Source organism: Torulaspora delbrueckii, chromosome 8, assembly GCF_000243375.1.
Source record: "Torulaspora delbrueckii CBS 1146 chromosome 8, complete genome".
NCBI classification, from domain to species: Eukaryota; Fungi; Ascomycota; class Saccharomycetes; order Saccharomycetales; family Saccharomycetaceae; genus Torulaspora; species Torulaspora delbrueckii.
In genome coordinates, this window is record NC_016508.1 from 344,922 (window position 1) to 369,266 (window position 24,345).

At 42.7% G+C, this 24,345-nt stretch overlaps 17 protein-coding genes across 17 annotated transcripts; 13 read left to right on the forward strand and 4 right to left on the reverse strand.

Moving 5' to 3' along the window:
* Positions 1–73: 73 nt before the first annotated feature.
* CEM1 (fatty acid synthase CEM1) lies at positions 74–1,372 on the forward strand (the record flags this gene model as incomplete). The annotated part of the gene is made up of 1 exon (XM_003683223.1): positions 74–1,372. One exon carries the CDS (start codon positions 74–76, stop codon positions 1,370–1,372), a length of 1,299 nt encoding a protein of 432 aa, XP_003683271.1.
* A 13-nt stretch (positions 1,373–1,385) lies between these two features.
* PCL6 (Pcl6p) lies at positions 1,386–2,477 on the reverse strand (the record flags this gene model as incomplete). The annotated part of the gene is made up of 1 exon (XM_003683224.1): positions 1,386–2,477. One exon carries the CDS (start codon positions 2,475–2,477, stop codon positions 1,386–1,388), a length of 1,092 nt encoding a protein of 363 aa, XP_003683272.1.
* A 289-nt stretch (positions 2,478–2,766) lies between these two features.
* On the forward strand, positions 2,767–3,297 carry ECM1 (Ecm1p; the record flags this gene model as incomplete). The annotated part of the gene is made up of 1 exon (XM_003683225.1): positions 2,767–3,297. The coding sequence occupies one exon, from the start codon at positions 2,767–2,769 to the stop codon at positions 3,295–3,297; it is 531 nt and encodes a 176-aa protein (XP_003683273.1).
* A 113-nt stretch (positions 3,298–3,410) lies between these two features.
* Positions 3,411–4,955, forward strand: CNE1 (calnexin; the record flags this gene model as incomplete). Its single annotated transcript, XM_003683226.1, has 1 exon — positions 3,411–4,955. One exon carries the CDS (start codon positions 3,411–3,413, stop codon positions 4,953–4,955), a length of 1,545 nt encoding a protein of 514 aa, XP_003683274.1.
* Positions 4,956–4,997: 42 nt separating this feature from the next.
* Positions 4,998–5,309, reverse strand: PET117 (Pet117p; the record flags this gene model as incomplete). Its single annotated transcript, XM_003683227.1, has 1 exon — positions 4,998–5,309. One exon carries the CDS (start codon positions 5,307–5,309, stop codon positions 4,998–5,000), a length of 312 nt encoding a protein of 103 aa, XP_003683275.1.
* An 84-nt stretch (positions 5,310–5,393) lies between these two features.
* Positions 5,394–5,927, forward strand: TDEL0H02060 (RidA family protein; the record flags this gene model as incomplete). Its single annotated transcript, XM_003683228.1, has 1 exon — positions 5,394–5,927. The coding sequence occupies one exon, from the start codon at positions 5,394–5,396 to the stop codon at positions 5,925–5,927; it is 534 nt and encodes a 177-aa protein (XP_003683276.1).
* Positions 5,928–6,344: 417 nt separating this feature from the next.
* Positions 6,345–6,824, forward strand: TDEL0H02070 (60S ribosomal protein eL34; the record flags this gene model as incomplete). Its single annotated transcript, XM_003683229.1, has 2 exons — positions 6,345–6,381; positions 6,481–6,824. The coding sequence occupies 2 exons, from the start codon at positions 6,345–6,347 to the stop codon at positions 6,822–6,824; spliced, it is 381 nt and encodes a 126-aa protein (XP_003683277.1).
* Positions 6,825–7,232: 408 nt separating this feature from the next.
* On the forward strand, positions 7,233–8,846 carry FCY2 (purine-cytosine permease; the record flags this gene model as incomplete). Its single annotated transcript, XM_003683230.1, has 1 exon — positions 7,233–8,846. One exon carries the CDS (start codon positions 7,233–7,235, stop codon positions 8,844–8,846), a length of 1,614 nt encoding a protein of 537 aa, XP_003683278.1.
* A 151-nt stretch (positions 8,847–8,997) lies between these two features.
* DFG10 (putative polyprenol reductase) lies at positions 8,998–9,759 on the forward strand (the record flags this gene model as incomplete). The annotated part of the gene is made up of 1 exon (XM_003683231.1): positions 8,998–9,759. The coding sequence occupies one exon, from the start codon at positions 8,998–9,000 to the stop codon at positions 9,757–9,759; it is 762 nt and encodes a 253-aa protein (XP_003683279.1).
* A 308-nt stretch (positions 9,760–10,067) lies between these two features.
* Positions 10,068–13,493, forward strand: NEO1 (aminophospholipid-translocating P4-type ATPase NEO1; the record flags this gene model as incomplete). Its single annotated transcript, XM_003683232.1, has 1 exon — positions 10,068–13,493. The coding sequence occupies one exon, from the start codon at positions 10,068–10,070 to the stop codon at positions 13,491–13,493; it is 3,426 nt and encodes a 1,141-aa protein (XP_003683280.1).
* Positions 13,494–13,612: 119 nt separating this feature from the next.
* Positions 13,613–16,195, reverse strand: SYG1 (Syg1p; the record flags this gene model as incomplete). Its single annotated transcript, XM_003683233.1, has 1 exon — positions 13,613–16,195. One exon carries the CDS (start codon positions 16,193–16,195, stop codon positions 13,613–13,615), a length of 2,583 nt encoding a protein of 860 aa, XP_003683281.1.
* A 448-nt stretch (positions 16,196–16,643) lies between these two features.
* HIS1 (ATP phosphoribosyltransferase) lies at positions 16,644–17,537 on the forward strand (the record flags this gene model as incomplete). The annotated part of the gene is made up of 1 exon (XM_003683234.1): positions 16,644–17,537. The coding sequence occupies one exon, from the start codon at positions 16,644–16,646 to the stop codon at positions 17,535–17,537; it is 894 nt and encodes a 297-aa protein (XP_003683282.1).
* Positions 17,538–17,789: 252 nt separating this feature from the next.
* MET30 (ubiquitin-binding SDF ubiquitin ligase complex subunit MET30) lies at positions 17,790–19,544 on the forward strand (the record flags this gene model as incomplete). The annotated part of the gene is made up of 1 exon (XM_003683235.1): positions 17,790–19,544. The coding sequence occupies one exon, from the start codon at positions 17,790–17,792 to the stop codon at positions 19,542–19,544; it is 1,755 nt and encodes a 584-aa protein (XP_003683283.1).
* Positions 19,545–20,010: 466 nt separating this feature from the next.
* Positions 20,011–21,357, forward strand: TDEL0H02140 (CBM21 domain-containing protein; the record flags this gene model as incomplete). Its single annotated transcript, XM_003683236.1, has 1 exon — positions 20,011–21,357. The coding sequence occupies one exon, from the start codon at positions 20,011–20,013 to the stop codon at positions 21,355–21,357; it is 1,347 nt and encodes a 448-aa protein (XP_003683284.1).
* A 484-nt stretch (positions 21,358–21,841) lies between these two features.
* On the forward strand, positions 21,842–21,955 carry TDEL0H02150 (uncharacterized protein; the record flags this gene model as incomplete). The annotated part of the gene is made up of 1 exon (XM_003683237.1): positions 21,842–21,955. One exon carries the CDS (start codon positions 21,842–21,844, stop codon positions 21,953–21,955), a length of 114 nt encoding a protein of 37 aa, XP_003683285.1.
* Positions 21,956–22,313: 358 nt separating this feature from the next.
* PIC2 (Cu/Pi carrier) lies at positions 22,314–23,228 on the forward strand (the record flags this gene model as incomplete). Its single annotated transcript, XM_003683238.1, has 1 exon — positions 22,314–23,228. One exon carries the CDS (start codon positions 22,314–22,316, stop codon positions 23,226–23,228), a length of 915 nt encoding a protein of 304 aa, XP_003683286.1.
* A 59-nt stretch (positions 23,229–23,287) lies between these two features.
* Positions 23,288–24,058, reverse strand: AGE2 (GTPase-activating protein AGE2; the record flags this gene model as incomplete). The annotated part of the gene is made up of 1 exon (XM_003683239.1): positions 23,288–24,058. The coding sequence occupies one exon, from the start codon at positions 24,056–24,058 to the stop codon at positions 23,288–23,290; it is 771 nt and encodes a 256-aa protein (XP_003683287.1).
* Positions 24,059–24,345: the final 287 nt, after the last annotated feature.

Here is a 24,345-nt window from a genome sequence, read left to right on the forward strand (position 1 = left end):
TAGAAATAATTGTATACTAAAAATATTATCAAGAGGTAATCTGATCAAAATTTTTCACGTTCTTTGGTTGCAGATGATCATGTCGAGAGTTGTGATTACTGGGTTGGGTTGTAGGACTCCGTTGGGTCACTCTGTGCGGGAATCATGGACCAACCTGCTCAAGGGCAAGTCTGGTATAGTTCCTGTCACTGGGCTTGCTGATTATGAGACCGAGTTTAAAGATGTTATACCGAAGACAGTCACCGTAGGTAAGATTCCTGAGGGCTCAGTGGAACCAGAGGGCTTGATTACGGATCAGGATCGGAGAAGGTGTGCGAATTTTACTAGGTTGGCACTCTTGGCTACTCATGAAGCGTTAAAGGGTGCTCGTTTACTCGAGGACGATCTGACAGTCACTTCTGGGGTGGATCTCGATAGGTTCGGTTGTATCATCGGATCGGGTATAGGTTCTATTCAAGACATTTGCTCAGCGACTCAGACACTTAATAATGGTAAGAAAGTCTCTCCATTGTTTGTTCCAAGAATTCTCGCCAATATGGCTGCTGGGAATGTGTCTATCAAATTTAATCTACGAGGCGCATCCCACTGTGTATCTACAGCGTGCGCTACGGGTAATAATGCCATCGGGGATGCTTATAACTTTATTCGTCTAGGTATGCAGGATATCTGTGTTGCTGGAGCCAGTGAGTCATGCATAAATCCGTTGAGTCTCGCAGGGTTTATTCGAGCAAAGAGTATTAATACAGAAAATGGTGTATCAAGACCTTTCGATGCCAAGAGATCAGGGTTCGTTCTGGGTGAAGGTGCTGGGATCGTTGTGTTGGAATCGCTTGAAAGTGCCAAGAAACGCCAAGCGCCAATCATCGCAGAGGTCAAAGGCTACGGGTTGAGTAGTGATGCTTATCACATCACTTCGCCTTCACCAAATGGTGATGGTGCTCGTCGTGCAATGCAGATGGCTCTCTCGGAAGTTGACCATCGTGAAGTTGGTTACGTCAATGCTCATGCCACTTCTACGCTACTTGGCGATCGCGCAGAAAGTCTCGCAATCAAGAGTACATTCTTACAGTATCGGACGAAACCACTTTATGTCTCGAGTAACAAGGGTTCCATTGGTCATCTTCTCGGAGCTGCAGGTGCGGTAGAAAGTATATTCACAATCATGGCTTTAAGAGAGCAGATAATTCCCCACACGCTAAACCTGGAGACGGTCGCTGGCGCCAAAGGTGATGATTTCGATACCCAGTTCAGCGGGATCGATTTTGTCAAGAATCAGCCTCGGCGCGACGACGAGCTGCATTTTGCAATGTGTAATAGTTTCGGGTTCGGTGGTGTAAACACAGCATTGCTCTTTGAAAGGTGGCAGGAATAATTTTTAAATTTATTTAAGTCTCCCCACTGGGACTTGCAGTCTCCACCATGGCAGAGTTGTGCCAAAATTTATATAGGAGATCTGCATACCTTTGTAATTCGTTCACAGAAATCAATAATTCAAAATCGCATAGTACAAGAAACTGTAACTCCAAGTGATTCAATTCCTGTAATGATATACCTCCGACTCTAGCATACCTGGAATTGCTGTAAAAAAAATCGCTGAAAAATTTGGTACTCACCGTGACCCCTGCAATGAGCAACCTATGAATATTATGTGAATCCATAACAAATGCCTGTTGTTGTTGTGTTTGTTGTGTTTGCTGCTGTTGCTTAGCCGGCATATCATATTGAAGATCATTATCGTTAGTAGTATCATTATTATTACTGTTACATCTCTTCGAGATTCTATCGAAATAAACCAGTAGCGACAAAAATACGTCGTTTGTCGTGGGGCAATACTTCTGAATCCTTTGGAAATAGTGCTCAAGACTTATCTGTGGAATATGTTTCCCCCTAAAACTCAGTACTGAGTTTAAATAAACGTTATTGTTATTCATTAACTCTCTCTCTTGATTTAACGTTGGATTACTACTTGCCAATCTGTCATTCGACTTAATGATCTTATCCAACAACGCAGTCAACATCTCCAATAATTTCTCCGTAGGGAATGTGGCGATGTCTAGTACTTCTTCGCTTGGTTTATCCCGACTTACCGGCATGATCGGTTCAGTTCTTGTTGTACCATGATCATAAGGTCGTACCCATGATGAGTCATCCGAATCTATTATATGCTCACTATCGTCTTCATCTTCATCTTCACTCCTGTAATGACGTATTGATGATAACATCGTAGGTGGTTGTGGCACAGAAAACCCCACAAGATTTCTTCTTGGCGAACTAGACGACTGCGAACTACAAACATCCTCTTCAGTAGTCACAACTCTGCCACCAGTGCGTTGCTGCGGCACTCTGTTCGCTCCTCCACTATCCACTTTGGTAACAATCGAATCACCATTCTCAGGACTCTCATCGCAGACACTTGTTCGCCGATCGCACTTTGGTATGTTTATCGCTCCCGTAGAAGTGCTGGAACCGTTGTACATCAATTTCGCTGCTGATAAATGCAGATCGCAACTCGCTCAACACTTAACCACCGTTTAGCACTTGTCTGAAGACCTGGATCTCCTCAAGATCCTTGAACCTTATTACAATTAATCGGTATTAGTTTAAAGGTTCTAGAACGGCCCCTGCCAGCCCCCGTCGACCTCTCTCAAAAAGTCTCGTCTTACCCGAAACTGGTGAAAAATTAAGCGATGAGCTGAAATCTCAAGTAAAACCACCATAATGCGGTGGTTTTGAAGAGGTATATAAGAATATCCAAGGCATTTCGTGATGGCAAGAAAGGTATCGAAACATTCAAGAGCGGCTAGACGTGGTGCTGACGAACTTCCGGAGTCAAAACAGCTCGAAGAGGTACCTAGAGCTCAGAGAACTGATCTGGCGAATATACTGACGAGAACAGCTGCCAAGAATGAAGCACTGTTAGAGGCTAGATTACAGAGAAAGAAGAAACACCGTGTGGGAAAGAAGGGGCTAAGGAGCAAGTTGAGTGAAACTTCGGTTGGGAGCGAGAAAGAAAGGTTTCAACGAGCATTGGATGTGGCTAGTAGACTTGATGGTAAGATCGCTAGATCTATATCGCGAGCCAAATACGTGCAAACGGCCAGAAAGTCCGGTTGGGATAGTATTAATGAACAGATTAGGAAGGAAACTGTGCTGACGAGCGGTGAATCAAAGGATATGAAGGATGTAAAGGATCAAGAGGATGCGATGATAGATGATGAGGAAGAAGTGACGGCACCGGAGAATGGGAACCAGGCCAGTAACTTGTTTGGCGTATTGACAGACGACGTTGAAGTTTAGTAGATTGTATAGTATAGCTGGGTATTCATCGGTATGTACAAGGATAATAGTTATTTGCCTTCGCGCAGTCTTAATAGTAATTACTACAACTAAACAGGATTGAGAGTGTTAATATGTGGCTGATCTCATGCGCTTTGGCGTCCTTAGCACTAGCCGTAGATGTCGAGGGTCCAACACTTGACTTCAACTCTCGGGATTTGACCTTGAGTAAGGACTCATTCTGGGAGGACTTTCAAACTTACAACGATAAGAGGCCATTAGAGGAGAGTTGGATAGTTTCAGAATCCCTTGGTCAGGATCCATCTACCGGTGAGTCTACAAGAAGGTATAAGGGAGAATGGGATGTACAAGAACCATACAATTTGAAAGCTTTAAAGGGCGATAGGGCATTGACCTTAAAAAATTCTGGCGTTGCAGCAATGATTGGAAGAGTACTGCCACAACCTATTGAATGTACTGCTGATTCAGATCTGGTGGTACAATATGAAGTTCAATTGCAGAACGACTTGAAATGTGGAGGTGCCTTCGTGAAGTTGTTACCTGAAGTCTCTCCAAGTGAGCTACGTGAGTATGCAGGTACTTCTCCAATTCTAGAGTTGTTATTTGGACCAGATATGTGTCCACCATACACTGATGAAATTCATCTCGGAATCAAGAAGACCAACCCTTATTCAATGGCTCCCGAGCTAAAGTTGTTAAAAGAAGCACCATTATCGAGCTTGAGTGATACAGCCATCGCTCACTTGTACACTTTAATACTCAAGGGATCCACTGGTGAATACGAAATCAGAGTTGATGGATCTGTTACGAAAGCGGGACGCCTTCTTGATGAAGGCGCTTTCTCACCTGGATTTAACCCACCAAAATATATACCAGACCCAAACGAGGAGAAACCAACTGAATGGGATGACCTTAAACTCGTGCCTGATCCTAATGTGAAGAAGCCAGACGATTGGAACGAGTCGGAACCTCTGTTAATTCCAGATGACATTGAAGAGAAACCGGCGGACTGGGATGAGTCAATGCCTGTGATAGTACCGGACTCGAGCCGTGAAAGACCAGAATGGTGGGATGACGAGCACGATGGAGAATGGATTGCACCGATGATTGAAAACCCTGCTTGCGGAGAGATCTCGGGATGTGGCGAGTGGGAACCCAGTTTGATTGATAATCCAAACTACAAAGGTCCATGGGAACCACCATTGATTGAAAACCCCAACTACCAGGGCGTTTGGCAAGCTAAGAATATCAGAAACCCAAACTATTTTGAAGATTCAGCTCCAGCGAAACTAGAAAATAAAATAGGCGCCATTGTCTTTGAATTTTGGAGTGGTACCAGTAATTTACTAATTGACAACATTTACATCGGTAAACACATCGACGAGGCAGAGTTCCTGGGGAACAGCACTTTCGCCGCTAAGAGAGCACTACAAGATAAGCAAAACGAGCACAGACTCGGCGCTAAGAAACCACAATCACCTCCACCTACACTTGATGGATCGCCAAACTTTTACGACCAGGTTATTGATTTTATTTTAACACACGTCAGTCCCTCCACTGCTATTCTCACCATCATCACCACAATCATCGGACTACTAACCTTGGGGAAGCGTAAACCGCAACCACCTAAAAAAACCGAGACAAGAAAATCCGAATAATTTAGCTACCCATCGCACTTATTTACAAGCTCTGAATATTATTTACACATCGTCTATAGCTTCGCCATCCTTCGTGACAACTTTCCCAGATAGCGGCTGAACAGCCTCGTATTTTTTCCGCAGTTCCTGCTGCAACTCATGTTCACTTCTATTAACGAGTTTTTGACGTTCCTTCTCGGGATCTGCCTCAGCAGCTAACCTCTGCTGCTTCCTTGCTGCTACTCGTTGCGCATCCTTAATAGGTCCCTGATGCAAAGTATCACGCTCTAATCCCTGCACGATATGAACTCCAACCACCGTACTGGCCGTAAAGACACACGACAGGGCAAAAGTAATTTTACTAGCCCTACTCATCGCTGCTCACCTAGTCTCTAGCGCTCTTTTAAGTATCTTGTATGGCCTTGATGCTTTAACCTTATTAGTATACGGGAAAGTCACATGACAACCTCTTACATACTACACACACTTGAGAAATTAGATGAAATATTCAATAAGACTCCTAATAGGAGACACAACCAAGAGATGTTCTTGAGAAACAACCTACTTAGATCCCCAATTGCTAGAAAAATGGCTACCCTAACCCCAGTCGCTACCAAGAATGCCCCACCAGCTGCCGCTTCTTACTCCCAAGCCATGAAGGCCAACAATTTGATCTTTGTCTCTGGTCAAATCCCCTACACTCCAGAAAACAAGCCAGTGGAAGGTTCGATTGCCGACAAAGCTGAGCAAGTCTTCAAAAACGTTAGAAACATCCTTGAAGCCAGTGATTCTTCCTTTGAAAGAGTCATCAAGGTCAATGTGTTCCTTGCAGACATCAACAACTTTGCCGAATTCAACAAAGTTTACGCCAAGTACTTCAGCACTCACAAGCCAGCTAGATCCTGTGTTGCAGTTGCAGCCTTGCCATTGAACGTTGATTTGGAGATGGAAGTCATCGCTACCGAGAACGAGAAGTCCGCTTCTCATCTATAGAAGTAATAGTAGTATAGCTATTTAGAAAACAGTGATTGTTTTATTGTGGTCAATAGCGTGGTGCAGAGATTTTAAATATTTGTCACCAGATGTATGGGCTATTTGAAAAATAATTTTTCAGTTCAACTTTTTTTGCGTCATCGCGAGCCTAGACGGGAGCTTCCTCGTGTAAGCTAGGTCGAGATCTTCTCTCTCTAGGCGGAGCCGGTTTCTCTCTAGACAGAGCAATTCGGCTCTCCTGGCTACTCTCCTTCTGGTTTACCCTCTAGGCTAGACGGAAACGTCCGCCTAGCTAGCTCTTCCCTCTACCCATTCCAGTTCACCACCTTTGGAATGTATACAGTGAAAAGTATCAATATCTTAAACTGACTGTTTAGCATTGAATTAGGAACCGGAAGATAGCAAGAACAACCAAAGATGGCTCAACGTGTTACTTACAGAAGAAGAAATCCATGTATGTTATAACCTACCTACGAATTATATCCCCAGGAAGATTTTACCAATTCGACAAATTTACAAATTGCCAAAGACTCATGTACTAACTTTTGATTAGACAACACCCGTTCCAACAAGATCAAGGTTGTTAAGACCCCAGGTGGTATCTTGCGTGCCCAACACGTCAAGAAGCTAGCTTCCAGACCAAAGTGTGGTGACTGTGGTGCAGCTCTACAAGGTATTGCTACCGCTAGACCAAGACAATACGCTACTCTATCCAAGACCCACAAGACCGTTTCCAGAGCTTACGGTGGTTCCAGATGTGCCAACTGTGTCAAGGAAAGAATCGTTAGAGCTTTCTTGATCGAAGAACAAAAGATCGTTAAGAAGGTCGTTAAGGAGCAAACCGAAGCTGCCAAGAAGGATGCTTCCAAGTCCAAGAAGTCCAGCAAGAAGAACTAATCGGTTTAGTCATATATAATCATATATTAAATCATGCTGTTGTATCTCACGTGAAGAGGCCAACCACCTGACAATCTATCTTCGGCAAGGTCCTATCCAGCCGAAAGTGTCAAACTCCTATCAAAGTTGCCACGGCTCCAGTTTGAGGCTGGGCATTCGAGAGATCGTTTCTTTTGGCCCTTTCTATTCTTTCTCGAGATGCTCATCACTCCAGTTCTAGTAGTGAAATCTTGACAGCTAACGAGATAAGAACTGATGAAGAAAGAAAGAATATAATTTTTTTGATAGATAATGATTAATTGTTATCTTGTTTTGTAGATTTGTTCTATATATTAAGTCTGTGGGGCTCAAGTCTTGTATTCTCATTCAAGAGAGTATTTTACTGTTCTGAGAGAAATTCAAGTTAGGATGTCAATGCCTGGTAAAGAAGATATTGAAATACAGGATTTCGAGAAGGGCTTGACTCATTCTCAGTCTTCTTCATCTAGATGGGAGATTCAACAGGCTGAGAAGAAAGCTGTTACAACTGAAGCTTACTCTGAAAATGATGAGGATGATCAGTTTGTTGGTGGTACTGCTGAAGTAACGCAACTATCGTTCTTGAGCAGAATTGCAGTGAAACTGAATGCAGAGACTAAAGGTATTGAACCAGTTACTGATGAAGAGAAAACTGATGATTCTGTTATAAATGCTGCTTCTATGTGGTTTTCGGCAAATATGGTGATTGCAGCTTATGCTTTGGGTACTTTGGGTCCATTGATCTTTGAACTGAATTTTGGTACTTGCGTTTTGGTTATTGTTTTCTTTAGTATCTTGGGTTTACTATCAATTGCTTTCTTCTCTGTGTTCGGTGCAGAGTTTGGTTTAAGACAGATGATCTTGTCTCGTTTCCTGCTTGGGAATTTGACCGCCAGAGTTTTCGCACTGATTAATGTTGTGGCGTGTGTCGGTTGGGCAGTTGTTAATACCATTGCTTCGGCTCAATTGCTGAATATGATTAACCCGGGGAGTCATCAGTGTCCTCCTTGGGCCGGTGTCCTGATCATTGTCGGTGGTACAGTTATGATCACTTTCTTTGGCTATCGTATTATTCATGCTTACGAGAAATGGTCCTGGGTACCAAATTTCGCTGTCTTCCTAGTCATCATTGCCTGTTTGGCCAAGAACGGCTCCTTCTCCAACGGTGAATGGACTTCTGGTCCTACTACCGCTGGTGGTGTTCTTTCTTTCGGTTCTGCTGTCTACGGTTTTGCTACTGGTTGGACTACATATGCAGCTGATTACACCGTTTACATGCCAAGAAACATGAACAAATACAAGATTTTCTTCTCCTTGGTGTTCGGTTTGGCCTTCCCATTGTTCTTTACTATGATCTTGGGTGCTGCGTCCGCTAGAGCGACTATGAACAATCCACTATGGAACCAATACTATGAAAGCGACTCCGTTGGTGGTTTAACTTTTGCCATCTTGGTGCCAGAATCTTTGCATGGATTTGGTCAATTTTGTTGTGTTCTGTTGGCTTTGTCCACTATCGCTAACAACATTCCAAACATGTATACCATTGCTCTATCAGCTCAAGCTACATGGGAACCATTTTCCAAAGTTCCAAGAATTGTGTGGACTTTACTAGGTAATGGTGCTACTATTGCCATTGCTATCCCAGCTTACTATAAATTCGAGAGTTTCATGTCCAACTTTATGAACTCCATTGGTTACTACCTAGCCATTTACACTGCTATCTCTTTGAGTGAGCACTTCATTTACAGACGTGGTTTCAAAGGCTATAACATTGAGGAATGGGACAAATGGGATAAACTACCGATTGGTATTGCAGGTTGTTGTGCACTATTTGTTGGTGCAGTAGGTGTTGCTGTCGGTATGTGCCAAACTTACTGGGTCGGTGAACTTGGCCGCAAGATTGGAGAATTCGGTGGTGACATTGGTTTTGAACTCGGTGCCGGTTTTGCATTCGTCGTTTACAACATCATAAGACCTCTAGAGTTGAAATACATCGGCCGTTAACGAACTTTAATATTTGCTCCTTCAATAACTAAGATTCTAAAATAATTAGATTCTGCCATACTTTAGCCATCTGTAACATAATAAATAACGTCAATGATTTCAGTTAATTAGAGTTTTTTTAGCACAACTTGAAAGTCAAGAAAACCAATAGATGGATGCTGAAGATTCAATTTCAAGGTACGTAATTATAGGTTACAGACTAACTTTCCTTGTTGGTTTAAGCTCAGTGGCAGTGGCCAATTATCTTTTACCGGAGCTCTTGCAATATGGAAAGACTTTTGTACCAGACAACCCACACAGAAAAGATGCACCATTGTGGCAAAGGCTGTTCTACGCAACGGTTCCAAAAGGTCGTTTTGCCCATTTTTACTACTTATCAACATTTTTGTCCATGATAAATTTATACAGTTATCATGGCTCTCCAATTGCTTGGCTAATACTATTCCATTCAGTTCGTCGGGCATACGAAACTACTTACGTTTCCAAATATACTCCAACTTCCAGAATGCATTGGTCACATTATGTCGTTGGTATATGGTTCTACTCAGTGCTCAACCTAATGATCAATATAAAGCTGCACCAAGGTGCTGTATCTTCAGCACTAAAACCAGTGCCATTTCTTATATTTTGTTTTGCCTCCTGGGATCAATACAAGAACCACCGAATTTTATCAAGATTGGTGAAATATTCCTTGCCAACAGAGGGACTCTTCCAAATAGTATGCTGTCCTCATTACCTCGATGAGGTATTGATTTACGCCTCGTTAATCCCATATAATTGGGAATTCAGCTGGCTACTGATCTGGGTATTTACAAATTTGAGCGTTTCAGCCCGGGAGAACAAAAATTATTACGACCACAGGTTCCCAAAGGCCAGAGTGCCCCAGTACGCCATTATACCTCTTGTATTGTAATAGTAATTGATCTTTCATCATCACTTGACTATGTGAGTCGCTGCAGACGATTCGAGCTTGAGAGATTCACTATTAGAGTAACCTTTGATGGTTACGTGCTAATCAACTTCTAATCAAATTAGACTCGCTAAGCCTTCATTGGTACCAGCAAGTTACAACAAAGCATCTATATTGAAGGGAATTTATCAGAATTCCTCTTTCCTCCTCTGTTTGAACTAGTCGCAGCACTAAATCCGTGATCTGATCGAAACATCTGCTTGCAAGCTGGGTAGGAGATTCTACACAAGCACAGGTACATTCCAGAACAGATGTCATATCCAGCGGTACCTGGATCCAGTATAGCAAATAAATTTGATTCAGCATCGCGACAGAAGAATAAGAGTAAAGATTCCTTTGACTTACAGTTCGACGATTCCCTTGACGCAGCTCTAGATAATTTACAGATCAACGACCTTAACCATAGCGGTGGACCAGATCATAGTTGGGACTCTCGAAGCTCAATTGAAAGCTTTGAAATGAGAACGATGAACGAAAATGAAGGAACTGCTGCAGCCATACGAAAACATTCTACCACTGATTCAAGACCTCTACTAGACGGTTCACGGAACTCTGGCTCTGGAAACCGAAATCAAATTCACAACTATTCTACCGATTATAGGAATGCTAATGGATTGTGGGCAAAATTAAGATCTCTATTCAATGGACAATCTAGGCTTAGTAAGTACCGATCAACCTCAGGAATTGAGCTTAATGACAGTCACATCGATAGAGAGATCCACCCCGATACAACACCAACTTATGATCGAAACAAGTATCCTAGTAATGAGATCTCAAATGCCAAATATAATGCAATCACCTTTGTGCCCACTTTATTGTATGAGCAGTTCAAGTTTTTCTTCAATTTATACTTTCTGGCAGTAGCATTGTCACAAGCTATTCCGGCATTGAGGATAGGTTATCTATCTTCCTACGTGCTTCCCCTAGCCTTTGTCTTAACGGTGACTATGTTGAAGGAGGCAATGGATGACATACAGAGAAGAAGGCGCGACAGTGAATCTAATAACGAACTTTACGCTATAATAAACAAGTCCCAGTTGGTACCAAGCAAAGATTTAAAAGTTGGGGATCTAATTAAGATGCACAAGGGTGCACGTATTCCTGCCGATTGTATATTACTACAGTCAAGTGAACCTTCCGGTGAAGCCTTCATCAAAACCGATCAGCTTGATGGTGAGACAGATTGGAAACTGAGAATAGCATGTCCTCTAACACAAAATCTATCACAAGATGACCTACTGAACAAAATCAGTATCACTGCTTCTGCTCCAGAAAAATCCATCCATAGGTTCTTGGGTAAAGTGACTTACAAAAGCTCTTCCTCAAACCCTCTATCGGTAGATAATACCCTTTGGGCAAATACAGTGCTCGCTTCAAGCGGTTATTGCATTGCATGTGTTGTATATACTGGGGCGGATACAAGACAGGCGATGAACACCACAACGCCGAAAGTGAAAACAGGTTTACTTGAGCTAGAGATCAACAGCATTTCAAAAATACTTTGTGCCTGTGTTTTCCTTCTTTCCATCTCGCTAGTAGCTTTTGGTGGCATCCAAAATGCAGATTGGTATGTCGATATATTGAGGTACCTCATCTTGTTCTCTACGATCATTCCAGTTTCGCTTAGGGTGAACTTAGATCTGGCAAAATCGGTATATGCTTACCAGATCGAACATGACGATGCTATTCCAGAGACAGTCGTTAGAACCAGTACAATTCCAGAAGATTTGGGTCGCATTGAATATCTTCTCAGTGACAAAACAGGAACTTTGACGCAGAATGACATGCAACTGAGAAAAATTCACCTTGGGACAGTGTCGTACACAGCAGAAACTATCGATATCGTCTCCGACTATATTCAAACATTAGATTCGTCAGCACCACCATCGACATCGAGACGTGACATAAGTACTAGAGTACGTGATATGGTTGTTACTTTGGCACTTTGCCACAATGTGACTCCTACGTTTGAAGATGAAGGTCTGATGTATCAAGCAGCTTCTCCGGATGAGATTGCTATAGTCAAATTCACTGAGTCGGTTGGTCTATCTCTTTTCAAGAGAGACCGCCACTCTATAAGTTTACTTCATGAGCATTCAGGAACGACACTGAATTACGATATTCTACAGGTCTTCCCCTTCAATTCGGATACCAAGCGTATGGGTATAATTGTACATGATAAGCAAAAGAATGAGTACTGGTTCTTGGAAAAAGGTGCCGATACCGTCATGGCTAAGATTGTTGAAAGGAATGATTGGCTGGAAGAAGAGACAGGAAACATGGCCCGTGAGGGTTTGCGTACCTTGGTCATCGGTCGCAAACAGCTTACACATAAATCATACGAGGAGTTTAAAAAGAAATACGAAGAAGCATCAGTCTCGATGCTTAATAGAGACGAGCAGATCAGCAATGTGGTCAGTGAGTATTTGGAAAGAAATTTGGAACTATTGGGACTTACTGGTGTGGAAGACAAGCTACAGAAGGATGTCAAGGCATCTATCGAATTACTGAGAAATGCTGGGATTAAGATATGGATGTTGACTGGTGATAAAGTCGAAACAGCGCGCTGCGTGTCAATAAGTGCTAAGCTTATTTCTAGAGGACAATACGTGCATACGATAACTAAACAGCATGATCCTCACGGCGCTTTGGATAAATTAGAGTATCTGAGAATTAATAAGAATTCGTGCCTGATAATCGACGGAGAATCATTGGGAATGTATCTGCAATATTACAGAAAAGAGTTCTTTGAAGTGGCAGCAAGCGTTCCCGCAGTTATTGCTTGTAGGTGCACACCTCAACAAAAAGCTGATGTTGCACTTGTTATTCGCGAATTGACCGGTAAAAGAGTCTGTTGTATCGGTGACGGTGGTAACGACGTTTCTATGATTCAAAGTGCTGACGTCGGTGTGGGTATTGTCGGAAAAGAAGGTAAACAGGCTTCTTTGGCAGCTGATTTCTCGATTACACAGTTTTGTCATCTAACTGAGCTACTTTTATGGCATGGAAGAAACTCATACAAAAGGTCAGCCAAGTTGGCCCAGTTTGTGATGCACAGAGGGCTAATCATTGCCATCTGTCAAGCGGTTTATTCAATATGCTCCAGCTTCGAGCCCATCGCTTTGTACCAGGGATGGTTGATGGTTGGGTACGCAACCTGTTACACTATGGCGCCCGTTTTCTCTCTGACATTGGATCATGATATAGATAAGCCTCTGACAAAAACCTACCCTGAGCTTTATAAAGATTTGACGGAGGGCAAGAGTCTGTCTTATAAAACGTTCCTTGTTTGGGTAGCTCTATCACTGTTCCAAGGCCTTGTGATCCAAGGATCATCTCAAGAATTCACAAGTCTAGATCCTCAAGACTTTAACAAAATGGTAGCCATCAGCTTTAGCGCTTTGGTAATGAACGAGCTGGTCATGGTTGCTCTGGAAATCAATACATGGAATAAAGTCATGGTTATTACTGAAATGTCAACTTTACTTCTTTACATTATATCGGTACCATTCCTGGGAGACTATTTCGATTTGAAGTACATGACAAAATTGATGTTTTTGGGTGCAACTATATTCATTTTGGCAATCTCAGTGTTCCCGGTATGGGCTGCCAAAGCCATTCATCGTAAGCTGAACCCCCCTAGTTACGCAAAAGTTCAGGAGTTCGCTACGGTATGAATCAAGGAATTGACTACACTTGTACATTCAAGGACTGGCAAATGTTAGTCAATTTAAAAGAACAACACTTTTCGATTCTGATAAAAGTATATATCAGCGTTAATAATGCATATAGAATTTCAAACGATGCTTTCCATTTCACTTTCGCTATCACTATCGTGATTCGAGACTTGATTTGAGGAGTATGTGCGAGGTCTTTGGAAATCACTAGCATGAGCCCATGGGATGGATCTGGAAAGACTGTCGAAGAGACCTGTCTGTCTACGGAGCAGTGAGTGATAGGCAGCAATAGGCTCTTCCATGTTAGTGTACATTTGCGACAAAGAAATTGAACTTGAGCTTCTGTCCTTGAGAGAATCAAGTTCACTATCTGTTCTGAGGACGGGGTATGGTAAAGGTGATTCACCCGTAACCTTGAATAAATGGACGTTGGCGACGTGTTCGTTTTCAACACGAAAGATGATCCAGACGAATCTACGCAGAACTTCAGTCACTGCGAGGACGAATGATGTTATTGCGCTTTGCTGGATGGTTTGGGGTGCCACTGCGTAAACAATCCACTGAAATCTAATAATGATATCCCAGACCATGGCAAGGTAATATATAATTTTACCTTTGAATGAGTACTTACCGGTTCTCCAATCACGCTTACCAGCCAAATAAAGATCGTTTCTCAACAACCAATTGTGACCGCATGTTTGAAGTAAAGACCAGTCCATCACAATATCCCAAACAGCAGTCGCCACTGAATTGAAAGTCGCAAGGATTATAAATGGCTTACGCACTTCATCCTTATGAGTCGAAATTCTGTAAGCACACAAGGCAGCGTAGTAAGCTACCCCAAATCCGTACTTGAAAGCATTCAATAAATGTGGGAACCAGTCACCTGAATCTCCAAATCTTCGCAAACATTGCAACATTCTCCAGTAATTTGGCAAACATGATAATACACCAATTGCTTTCGAATGCGAAGAACCACATAAATAACCTGGCTCAGAGGAGTAGTAGCAGAAAAACATCGCTATGTCCGACATTGAGTAAGTTAAGGAGCAAATAATATCACCAATGAAGAAATCACCAAACTCCACTGGATAAAATCCAGAGAATACAAGCCGCACTACAGTGGCAAGTATCCATTTCCTGGCATCGACCAACTTATCGAAGTATGGTATGATATTGTTTGGACAAAGAAATAACAGAATGACGACTCCAAGATATATGAAACCATACGGCGTCAATACATCCCAGTGGAAACTCATCAATGCACAAATAGCGCATGAAGCGACAAAAAATGTGAGAAAGTAAAGCTTTAAAGAGATAGCACTTGTTGCAAAATCATTGTTGAACAGCTGTGTACCATTTTTTGCCTGCATTTCTCCCAACATGATAAATCTGTAATTGATACCCATCCTGTGCCAAACAAAACAGTCTGATAGAAACAACAATCCACTTAGCCAGACCATGTACCAACCACTCCACAACGGAAACAAAATTGTGCGCATATTGGAGTCAGCTGGAGCGACAAATGATAGGTACAGTGTGTACACGATAAAAGCGATAGATATACCCAATCCAATCCCAGAGAAGAACATCTGACTTATCGCTCTATTATTCCTATGAATCATTTGCTCATTCAACGTATATTGAATGGCCAACTTCTTCAGCCTTTGGTTATGTCTCTTTTGAGCCGAGTCGGATCTTGTCAAATCTTTAGTATACCACTGTGTGACATTATTTTCCCACCAAATCAATGGGTCATCAGTGTCGTTTGCCACTTTCAATTTACCCACTGCTTGCGCGCTAGCCGTTTGTTTCATCTTCTGTGCCATTAATTGCACAGAGGCATTGACATGGCGGAACAACGGCGAATTTTCTCTAGCGTAGACCATGAAAGCCGGCAGCTCTTTCGTTTTACACGTCTTATCGAATTTTTTGACCATTTTACGAAACCCAGTAACATTCATGTCTCTATATGTTTTAACCAGTTGGAGATATTGATAGTATCCAATCAATGCATCGCTAAGCAAACGCTCAGCCTGATGAACGTTGACAGCCAACGAAGTACGTCCAAACGTTTCCTTACCCGTCTGGGCACTCAGCATCTTAGCCTTTACATCGGACAACCCTTTAGGCCATGATGGAACCAGATCGTGTCGACGTAGGAACTTTTCCAAATTCTTAGCCAACCCTACCACTTCCTTTGCATTATCTGAAAAATGAGAAATACTCCCATACGCTGGCTTCTTATACTGGCTGGCACTGTCCTGGAATTCATCCGCTGGAGACACAGTTTCAGAATTTACGTGATTATGATAACATTTCAATTGATCCTCCAAAATAACAAATTTCCTTCTAGATTCCTCTAACAACCACGAATAAAAATCGTTACATTTCATGAGTTCTTCACCAATAAGCCAATGTTGTATAAAATCCTGAATAGACTTCTTCTGTAGCACATTGTAACCTTTGCTCAAACTTGTAGAAGAACTTTCATTACGTCTCAATCTGGCACTCTGATCCGAAAGAGAGAAAGGAGCATTTACCGTACCTGAAGAACTCCCATAATTAGACAACCCATCAGAAACTTGCTGTTCCAAATTCTTTTGGAAAACCTTCAGTTTTTTCTTACCCAATCGATAATCAATATACTTATCTTTCCATTCCGGTACAGCCGATTCCCTCAAGTGATCTCCAAACTTCATCCTCAGCACTCTTTCAACCTTTGACAGTAAAACTCAATGTCGAAAACAACAATTCTTGTATGCGTTGCAACCATTCGATGGCCTGCTGTTTGCATCGGTCTTACTGGCTGCGTAATTTCCCATTTGGTTGCTAGTCCATCACGTGGAGGCCATCTCTCGCGACTATGACTAAATTCTAAGCATATTCACACTATTGGGCTTCCAATGGCGTCAATTGTCTCTTCCATCCATGTTTCACCACTCGCAAGTTGTATATAAATTGTTAACCAACGTTAGGATGGTCGTTTTCGATAAGTAATTGCATGTGTCACACAAGTTGTCGCTATCATATCGATAATAATCTGAAAAAATTTTCAAGAATCACTGAAATATTGAAAATTTAAGCGAACAAACTCTAGTAATTGAGTCTTTTAAATCATTTATACACTCGTTTTAGACCGTGATAAGAATGGATCTAGTTAACCATTTAACAGATAGATTGCTTTTTGCAATTCCAAAGAAAGGACGTCTTTATGAGAAATGTGTATCGATTTTGAAAGGTTCTGATATTAAATTTCACAGATCACAAAGGTTGGATATTGCACTATCAACCAATTTACCAGTGGCATTGATCTTTTTGCCAGCAGCAGATATCCCCATGTTCGTTGGTGAAGGTAAATGTGATTTGGGTATTACCGGTGTAGACCAAGTTCGTGAGGCTGATATGGACGTTGAATTGCCAATTGATTTACAGTTTGGTAATTGTAAATTACAAGTCCAAGTTCCCGAGAAAGGTGATATCCGTGATCCAAAACAACTAATTGGTAAGACCATCGTCTCTAGTTTCACCAATTTGACCTCTAAATATTTCGCCGAATTGGAAGGCACCACTGTGGACAAGATGACCACCAATATAAGATACGTTGGAGGTTCAGTCGAAGCTTCATGTGCTCTAGGGATCGCAGATGCGATTGTTGACCTGGTTGAGAGTGGCGAAACCATGCGTGCTGCAGGTCTTACCGATATCGCCACTGTTCTCGAGACCAGTGCCTACCTGATCGAGAGTAAAAACCCAAAGAGCGACCCAGAACTGATCGCCACTCTTAAATCGAGAATCGAAGGTGTCATGACCGCACAAAAGTACGTCTGTTGTAACTATAATGCACCAGAGGGTCAACTCGCGCAACTGCTGCCCATCACCCCCGGCAGAAGAGCCCCAACGATCTCCAGGATCGACGATGAGGGCTGGGTCTGCGTGTCTTCCATGGTTGAGAGGTCCAAGAAGGGCGCAGTCATGGATGAGCTTAAGAAGAACGGCGCAGAAGACATCATGGTCTTCGAGATCTCCAACTGTCGTGTCTAGCCCCCATCAGCCAACCCACCAACTCTATAGACTATACATAATTAACAACACGTAGCCACTCATCTCGATTGAGCCTTTCTGAAGCTTAATGCGGCTCCATGTGACTCAATCTTGGCGATGCCTTACTGTGGCTTGATGCCTTATAAGACCGTTTTTTCATCAAAACATATGACTGAAAATTGATCACCTTTGAGGTCAACAGTATATATACTTGAAAAGACCAGAGGAGGCTACATTGAGAGCTTGAGGACTATGGGAGTTGAGGAGATGAGTGAGTCCAAGAAGAGGAAAACTGAGGAGAGCGTTGATGGAGTGCACAAAGTGGTAAAGAGCGGCTCGGCAGAACTGCCGATGTTCAACTTGCAGAGATTCTGTTATAGGCATAATCCAGATATCCAGTCTTCACCGACCAATACGGCATGTTATAAGCAGGACTTGAAACGATTCAAAAATATCAACGATCGGATTACACAACTGCCGAAAGAAGAACGAGAAGAGATGCATCATATTCTGTCCACGTTTGCCAAGAGTAACGATAGGCTGAGGAAGCTTATGTTGGATGGATTGCTTACGGCAAGTTGTTTCCCACAACTTTCGTACGTGGCTTCCCAAGTACAAAATATGATAAAGATCGATTTCATTGGCATTTTACCCCAGGAGATATCGCTCAAGATATTGTGCTACCTGGATTGTCAGTCTCTTTGCAGTGCGGCCAAGGTATGCCGTCGATGGAAGACTATGGCAGATGATGATCGCGTTTGGTACCGAATGTGTGAACAACACATCGATAGGAAATGTCCCAACTGTGGTTGGGGTTTACCGCTGCTACATATGAAGCGTGCAAGGTTTCCACAAAAACAGTCTGGCTGCTCAGAGGTTATCACTGGTGCCAAGATCCCGCAATGTGCAGCAAAGGATAATACAAACATCTCGGGAGCTACACCCTGGAAGGTTATCTATCGTGATAGATTTAAAGTAGAGTGTAATTGGAGAAAGGGCCACTGCGAGATACAGGAGTTCAAGGGGCATATGGATGGGGTTTTGACGTTACAATTCAGTTCTAGATTACTTTTCACAGGATCATACGACTCAACGGTGGCCATATGGGACCTTTGCAGTGGTAGATTGATCAGACGACTCTCAAGACACGGTGACGGTGTGAAGGCATTGCATTTCGATGAACAGAAACTTGTCACTGGTTCATTGGATAAGACGATCCGAGTGTGGAACTATATCACCGGTGAATGCATATCAACTTACCGTGGGCACACCGACAGTGTATTGAGTGTGGACTCTTACAAGAAGATTATAGTAAGCGGGAGCGCAGACAAGACAGTTAAAGTGTGGCATGTAGAGTCGCGAACGTGCTACTCGCTTAGAGGACATACCGAATGGGTTAATTGTGTTAAATTGCATCCCAAATCTTTCCTATGCTTTAGTTGCAGTGACGATACAACGATACGAATGTGGGATATAAGAACAAACGCATGCCTACGAGTGTTTCGCGGCCACGTAGGACAGGTTCAGAAAGTCATCCCATTGACAATCGTCGATATAGACAACCTAGTAGTTGATGACAGACAAATCAACCGGTCTACACAAGAAGAGGACACAGAAGAGGACCAGGATGTTCTCAAAGAAGATCTACCATATCCAACCCATCTACTCTCCTGTTCCCTTGACAACACAATCAAGATGTGGGATATCAGGACAGGGAAGTGCGTCAGGACCCAGTTCGGCCACGTCGAGGGCGTTTGGGACATCGCTGCGGATAATTTTCGTATCGTAAGTGGATCGCATGACGGTAAAGTTAAGCTTTGGGACTTACAAAGCGGAAAGTGTATCCACACGTTTCAGGGCAAGAGCTTACAAGAGCCTCGTGAGTCGGTAAATGACCAATCGCCCCACAAGGTATCACCAATAGCATGTGTAGGCATCGGAGATTCGGAGTTCTTCACTGGCGATGAGATGGGGTACGTTAAGAGATATAACTTTGATATTACATAGATCATCCCAAAGTGATGAGGCTGCAACAAGCAGTTTAAAGGCAGTAAAATAACGAGCAGCAGGGGTACCAAATCTGAGGCCGACTGTCCGCTGAATGCCAAACAGGGAGTTAAATTCAACAAAGGAGCGCCCCATCAGGAGATCTGCCAATCCTCAATCCCTCGCCCTACAACAGGAAAGTAGAGCCTTTTCAGGGTGGGAATAGGCTCTGCCAGCATTCCCGTTGTCCAAGTGCTGCTCATCATCACGATCAGTACCAATGTTGACTAACGACAGGGCTCTATGGAGAATTTTACGCGATGTGGTTGAGAAGTGTCTCGTTCCTGAGTCAGACATCATGATACTTTTTCACCGTGCGGGTATAGCTGACATTTTATATTATAAAAAGTGTGTTGTATTGGTCAACCGATGGTTGATTGTTATTCGGTCAGGTATAAGTAGTTTGGATAGCTGGTAGTGGTAGCCAATGTACATAAAGGTAGGTAGTCATAACGAGGATGGGAATGAAGAACTCCGACGGTCGATGAAGGACGGTGAGATGGCCTCGGCCCCAAACTTGATGGAGAGAAGGGTTAAGGCTAATAACATATCGTCAATCAATTCATTGAATTTCATGCATAAACCACAGAGGGTGTCACAGATGAAGACCAATCTGTTCCCTGATGAAGAAATTTTGAAGAATACGAATTTGAATAAGAAGTTGTCCACGGAAACCTATGGAGGTGGATATTCGCCTACGAGGCGTCAAGGGTCCAATGGGAACTTGTACAGTGACGAGCAATTGCCTTTCCCACCGGTTTACAAGAAGTCTGGGGAAATACTCAAGAGCTCACTTAAGATGAGGTCCAAATCGCTGCCCACTTCCCCTTACATCAGCAGCGAGAACAAGGATTTCTCGAATGTACAACCTGGAAGATTACAGAGAAGTAAGAGTGTTCATTTTGACCAGAAAACGCCAGTTAAGTATTTCTGTGAGGATGAAAGCCCCATCGATGTGGGAACGAAACCCAATGACGAAACCGAGGATATAAGTTATCAGCATAAACCTGTCAGAAGCCTATACGATGATCCCGAGGAGGGATTCCTATCGATGGGGATCGATCGCTTGACTATGGACAGCGAGCCAAAGACCAAGAGTCCAAGAAACTTGAGAAAGAGCAAACGCTTCAATGATCTCTGGAAAGATCAAACCACAAACAAGATCAACACAAACAACGTACTACTCAGACCACATATAGCACACAAGAGCAACAGCAGTTCTAATGTAACAAACGGTCAAGTAAACGGCAAGCAACGTGTTGTGGGTCTCTACAATGTGAACTTCCCGATCCTAAGCAACAACAACCCTAAGGCCTTGAAATTGAACATATTCATCAACTTATCAAGGGGCAAGAAGTGCTTTCTACAGGACCTAACGCTCTGCACGCGCAAGGGTTCAGATGAACAAACGCAGCTCAGAAGCGATTCACACGGAACAAGACTCATCATCGGCCGGGTGCTCGTTAAGAACATATTTTTCGACAAACGAGTTGTAATCAAGTATACCTGGAATGCTTGGCAAACCACTCGCGAAGTCGAGTGCGTCTACGTGAGCGACGGCGACGGAATCCTTCCGGGAACGAATATGGACGTCTTCAAATTCATCATAGACGACCTCAGCAGAACAGACTCACGCGCAAAGTTAGAGTTCTGCATACACTATGTTGCCAGAAACGACTTCCAGCGACAGGAGTACTGGGATAACAACGAGGGAGCAAACTACAAGCTCGACTGCATTCTCGACGGTTTTCACAATCCGTTCGCTACAACCTAATTAACTAGCTAGCTAGCCGATACGACCGAATGAAAAGATATTCACGCACATTCCGTTGCCACGCAAGGAGGTTTCCAATTGATCCTACTAGGTAATCTAATGGACAAACCGACAAGATGCTCGCGGAGCACATTCCATGTCCCTGTAATGTTTCTCTGATTGATGCGCGCGCTTTTTGTTGTTGTATCCGATAGAATCGAAACCTGTTTATTATGGTTTCCTCTTCGCGGAAAAGCCGTTGTTATTGATGAATAATACGTAGGAACATAGCATCGCTTGTTAATTTCAATGCAAGTCTCCGAGTAACAAAGGAAGGAAACATCCTGTGCAGTGGCTCCTTCGGAGCGCTAAAATTGCATCTCCCACTTTGTAACTCGCTGAATTGACAGATATATAAAGTGCACGAATGTCGATTTGATATGTCCATTGTTCATTTGCCGATGGATCCAACGAGTTAAAGATCAATCAGCTCATCCATTACACAATGCAAGATATCCAAGTTTTTTTAAGCGTATTTACCTGTCTTTTCGTCTTTTACATCTCGGCTCATAAGAGTGTGATGAATAGGTATAAGTCAGATGTGCCCTGCTTACAATAAGCATGGTGTTAGGAGGTGTTGGGCCCTTAATCTCAACTGTTTTACGTTTATGATTCTATGTGCAAGGTGATTTTTTGAAAGTTTAATTTATACTGGCTCCAATAATTAATAATAATAATGATAGTAATAATATAGTATAGTACAGTATAATAATATGATGATAATACATGGTTAGTTGTTCTAAAAAGTCGTTTCAAAGCCTATAAAAGTCAGCTTAATGCCAAAGAAGAGTCCGATCGGGTCGGTGCAATTTAAATGGCTCAAGGGATGCGTTTAGAGCAAAAGGACGTTCTCGAGTATATAAACCGTTGAATCGCTACTGATAAGAGTTCGAGCCATTGGTTCGCTACCATACAAGATGTCGAAGTCTGACCATAAGATACAACTATATACCAACGAGTTTTACTCAGCATGTATCCTGGGTGGGGTGATCGCCTGTGGACCCACCCATTCGGCTGTTACACCTCTGGATCTGGTGAAATGTCGTTTACAGGTGAACCCTAAGTTGTACAAGTCGAATGTGGACGGTTGGAAGACAATTATTCGTAATGAAGGGTTTGGTAAAGTTTTCACAGGGTTCGGTGCCACAGCTATCGGTTACTCGTTACAAGGTGCTGGTAAATATGGTGGGTACGAATTTTTCAAGCATTTTTACTCGAACAATGTGCTAAGTCCCGAATTGGCCTCTCGTTACACTACTGGTGTGTATTTGGCTGCTTCTGCCACCGCTGAATTCATTGCCGATATCATGCTTTGTCCTTTTGAAGCCATTAAGGTTAGACAACAAACAACAGTACCTCCTTTCTGTAACAATGTGTTCCAAGGGTTGTCGAAAGTCTATTCCACTGAGGGTTTGAAGGGTTTTTACAAGGGAATTGTTCCTCTATGGTTTAGACAGATTCCTTACACTATGGTGAAGTTTACTTCTTTTGAAAAGATCGTACAGGCGATCTATGCCAAACTGCCCACCCCAAAGAGCGAAATGTCCCCATTGCAACAGATCTCAGTTAGTTTCACTGGTGGTTATTTGGCAGGTATCTTGTGTGCCATCGTTTCGCACCCTGCAGATGTGATGGTTTCCAAGATCAACAGTGAGAGGAAAAGTGGTGAATCTATGATGGATGCTTCCAAAAGGATTTACAAAGTCATCGGATTCAATGGTTTGTGGAATGGTCTAATGGTAAGAATCGTGATGATTGGTACTTTGACCAGTTTCCAATGGCTCATTTACGACTCTTTCAAAGTTAAGATCGGTTTACCAACCACTGGTTGATCTCTCTTTAGTCATTAGATAAAAATATCAGGTATAGAGACTGTTCCTTTTAAATATTCTTACGTGGACCAAACGTTCTTGAATAGTTCGTTATCGTCGAGGGAGTTTACCGAGACGTTTTTGCTCGGTGATTCATCTTTCGTGCTGGTAGGTAGTGATACCGCTGATAACGAGTTTTGAGTGGGTGTGTTCGATGGCTTGGAATATAGTGACAGGATTGATTTCTTTAAATCTGGTCTGCCCGAGAGTCCATTCCTTCTTGTCTCTTCGTTTCTTCGAGGTACGGATGATAGTTGTAAATTCAGCAAACTACTGTGTGTACTGCTCATAACGTTGCTGCTTGAATTTTTCTCTGATGGTGGCTCCGTTGAAACTAGACTCTCCTTACTATTGGTAATGGTAGAGCTGCGACTTGATACGGGCGAAATGTTATTATTGCTATCCATCGAGGGCTCTTCATCACCTATCCATTTTTTATCCTCGTATTTGTTTTTAATGAAAAGCTGTAATTTATTGCCATCTGTGATTGATTTCCTGCTTAACTCAGGCAATCGAGCTTCATAGTAGCCGTTAGCGCTCTCGTTATTCTTAAACCTCACCAATGTGACCAAATGCTCCTCCTTCCAAATATCGAGGTCCACAGATTTCACCTTAGAGATGTGGGTACCAAGAGACCGATGAATGCCGGCACATTTGATACAGATGAAAACTCCAAGTGACCATGAAGCCCAACGAGGGTGCGACTGCGCTTTACAATCAGCACAAGTATTATTCTTTGGATCCCTTAGTAGTCCAGCAAGCGCTTTTCTCACAGATGGAGAAGACGACATCCCAATTGACTATAATAACGATCGTTTGAACCAATTGACAGCCCCTGAGAAATCTTTAAAGCTGCTTTATTTCACTGTCACCGTATAGCTTACAGCTTCAAGATCAAAGTTTCACGGTTCGCTCGCTTTCTACGTGCAGTCGCTTTTATTTTGATTAAATTGAATACTTGGAATTATTTTATTGAATAAGACTACGAACGCAGCATTCTTCAACCGTTGCAGGACATTTATTCTATTAATCCAATCACCTAACAATAGGTGAACGCTTGTAAGGTACCTTGAGTTTC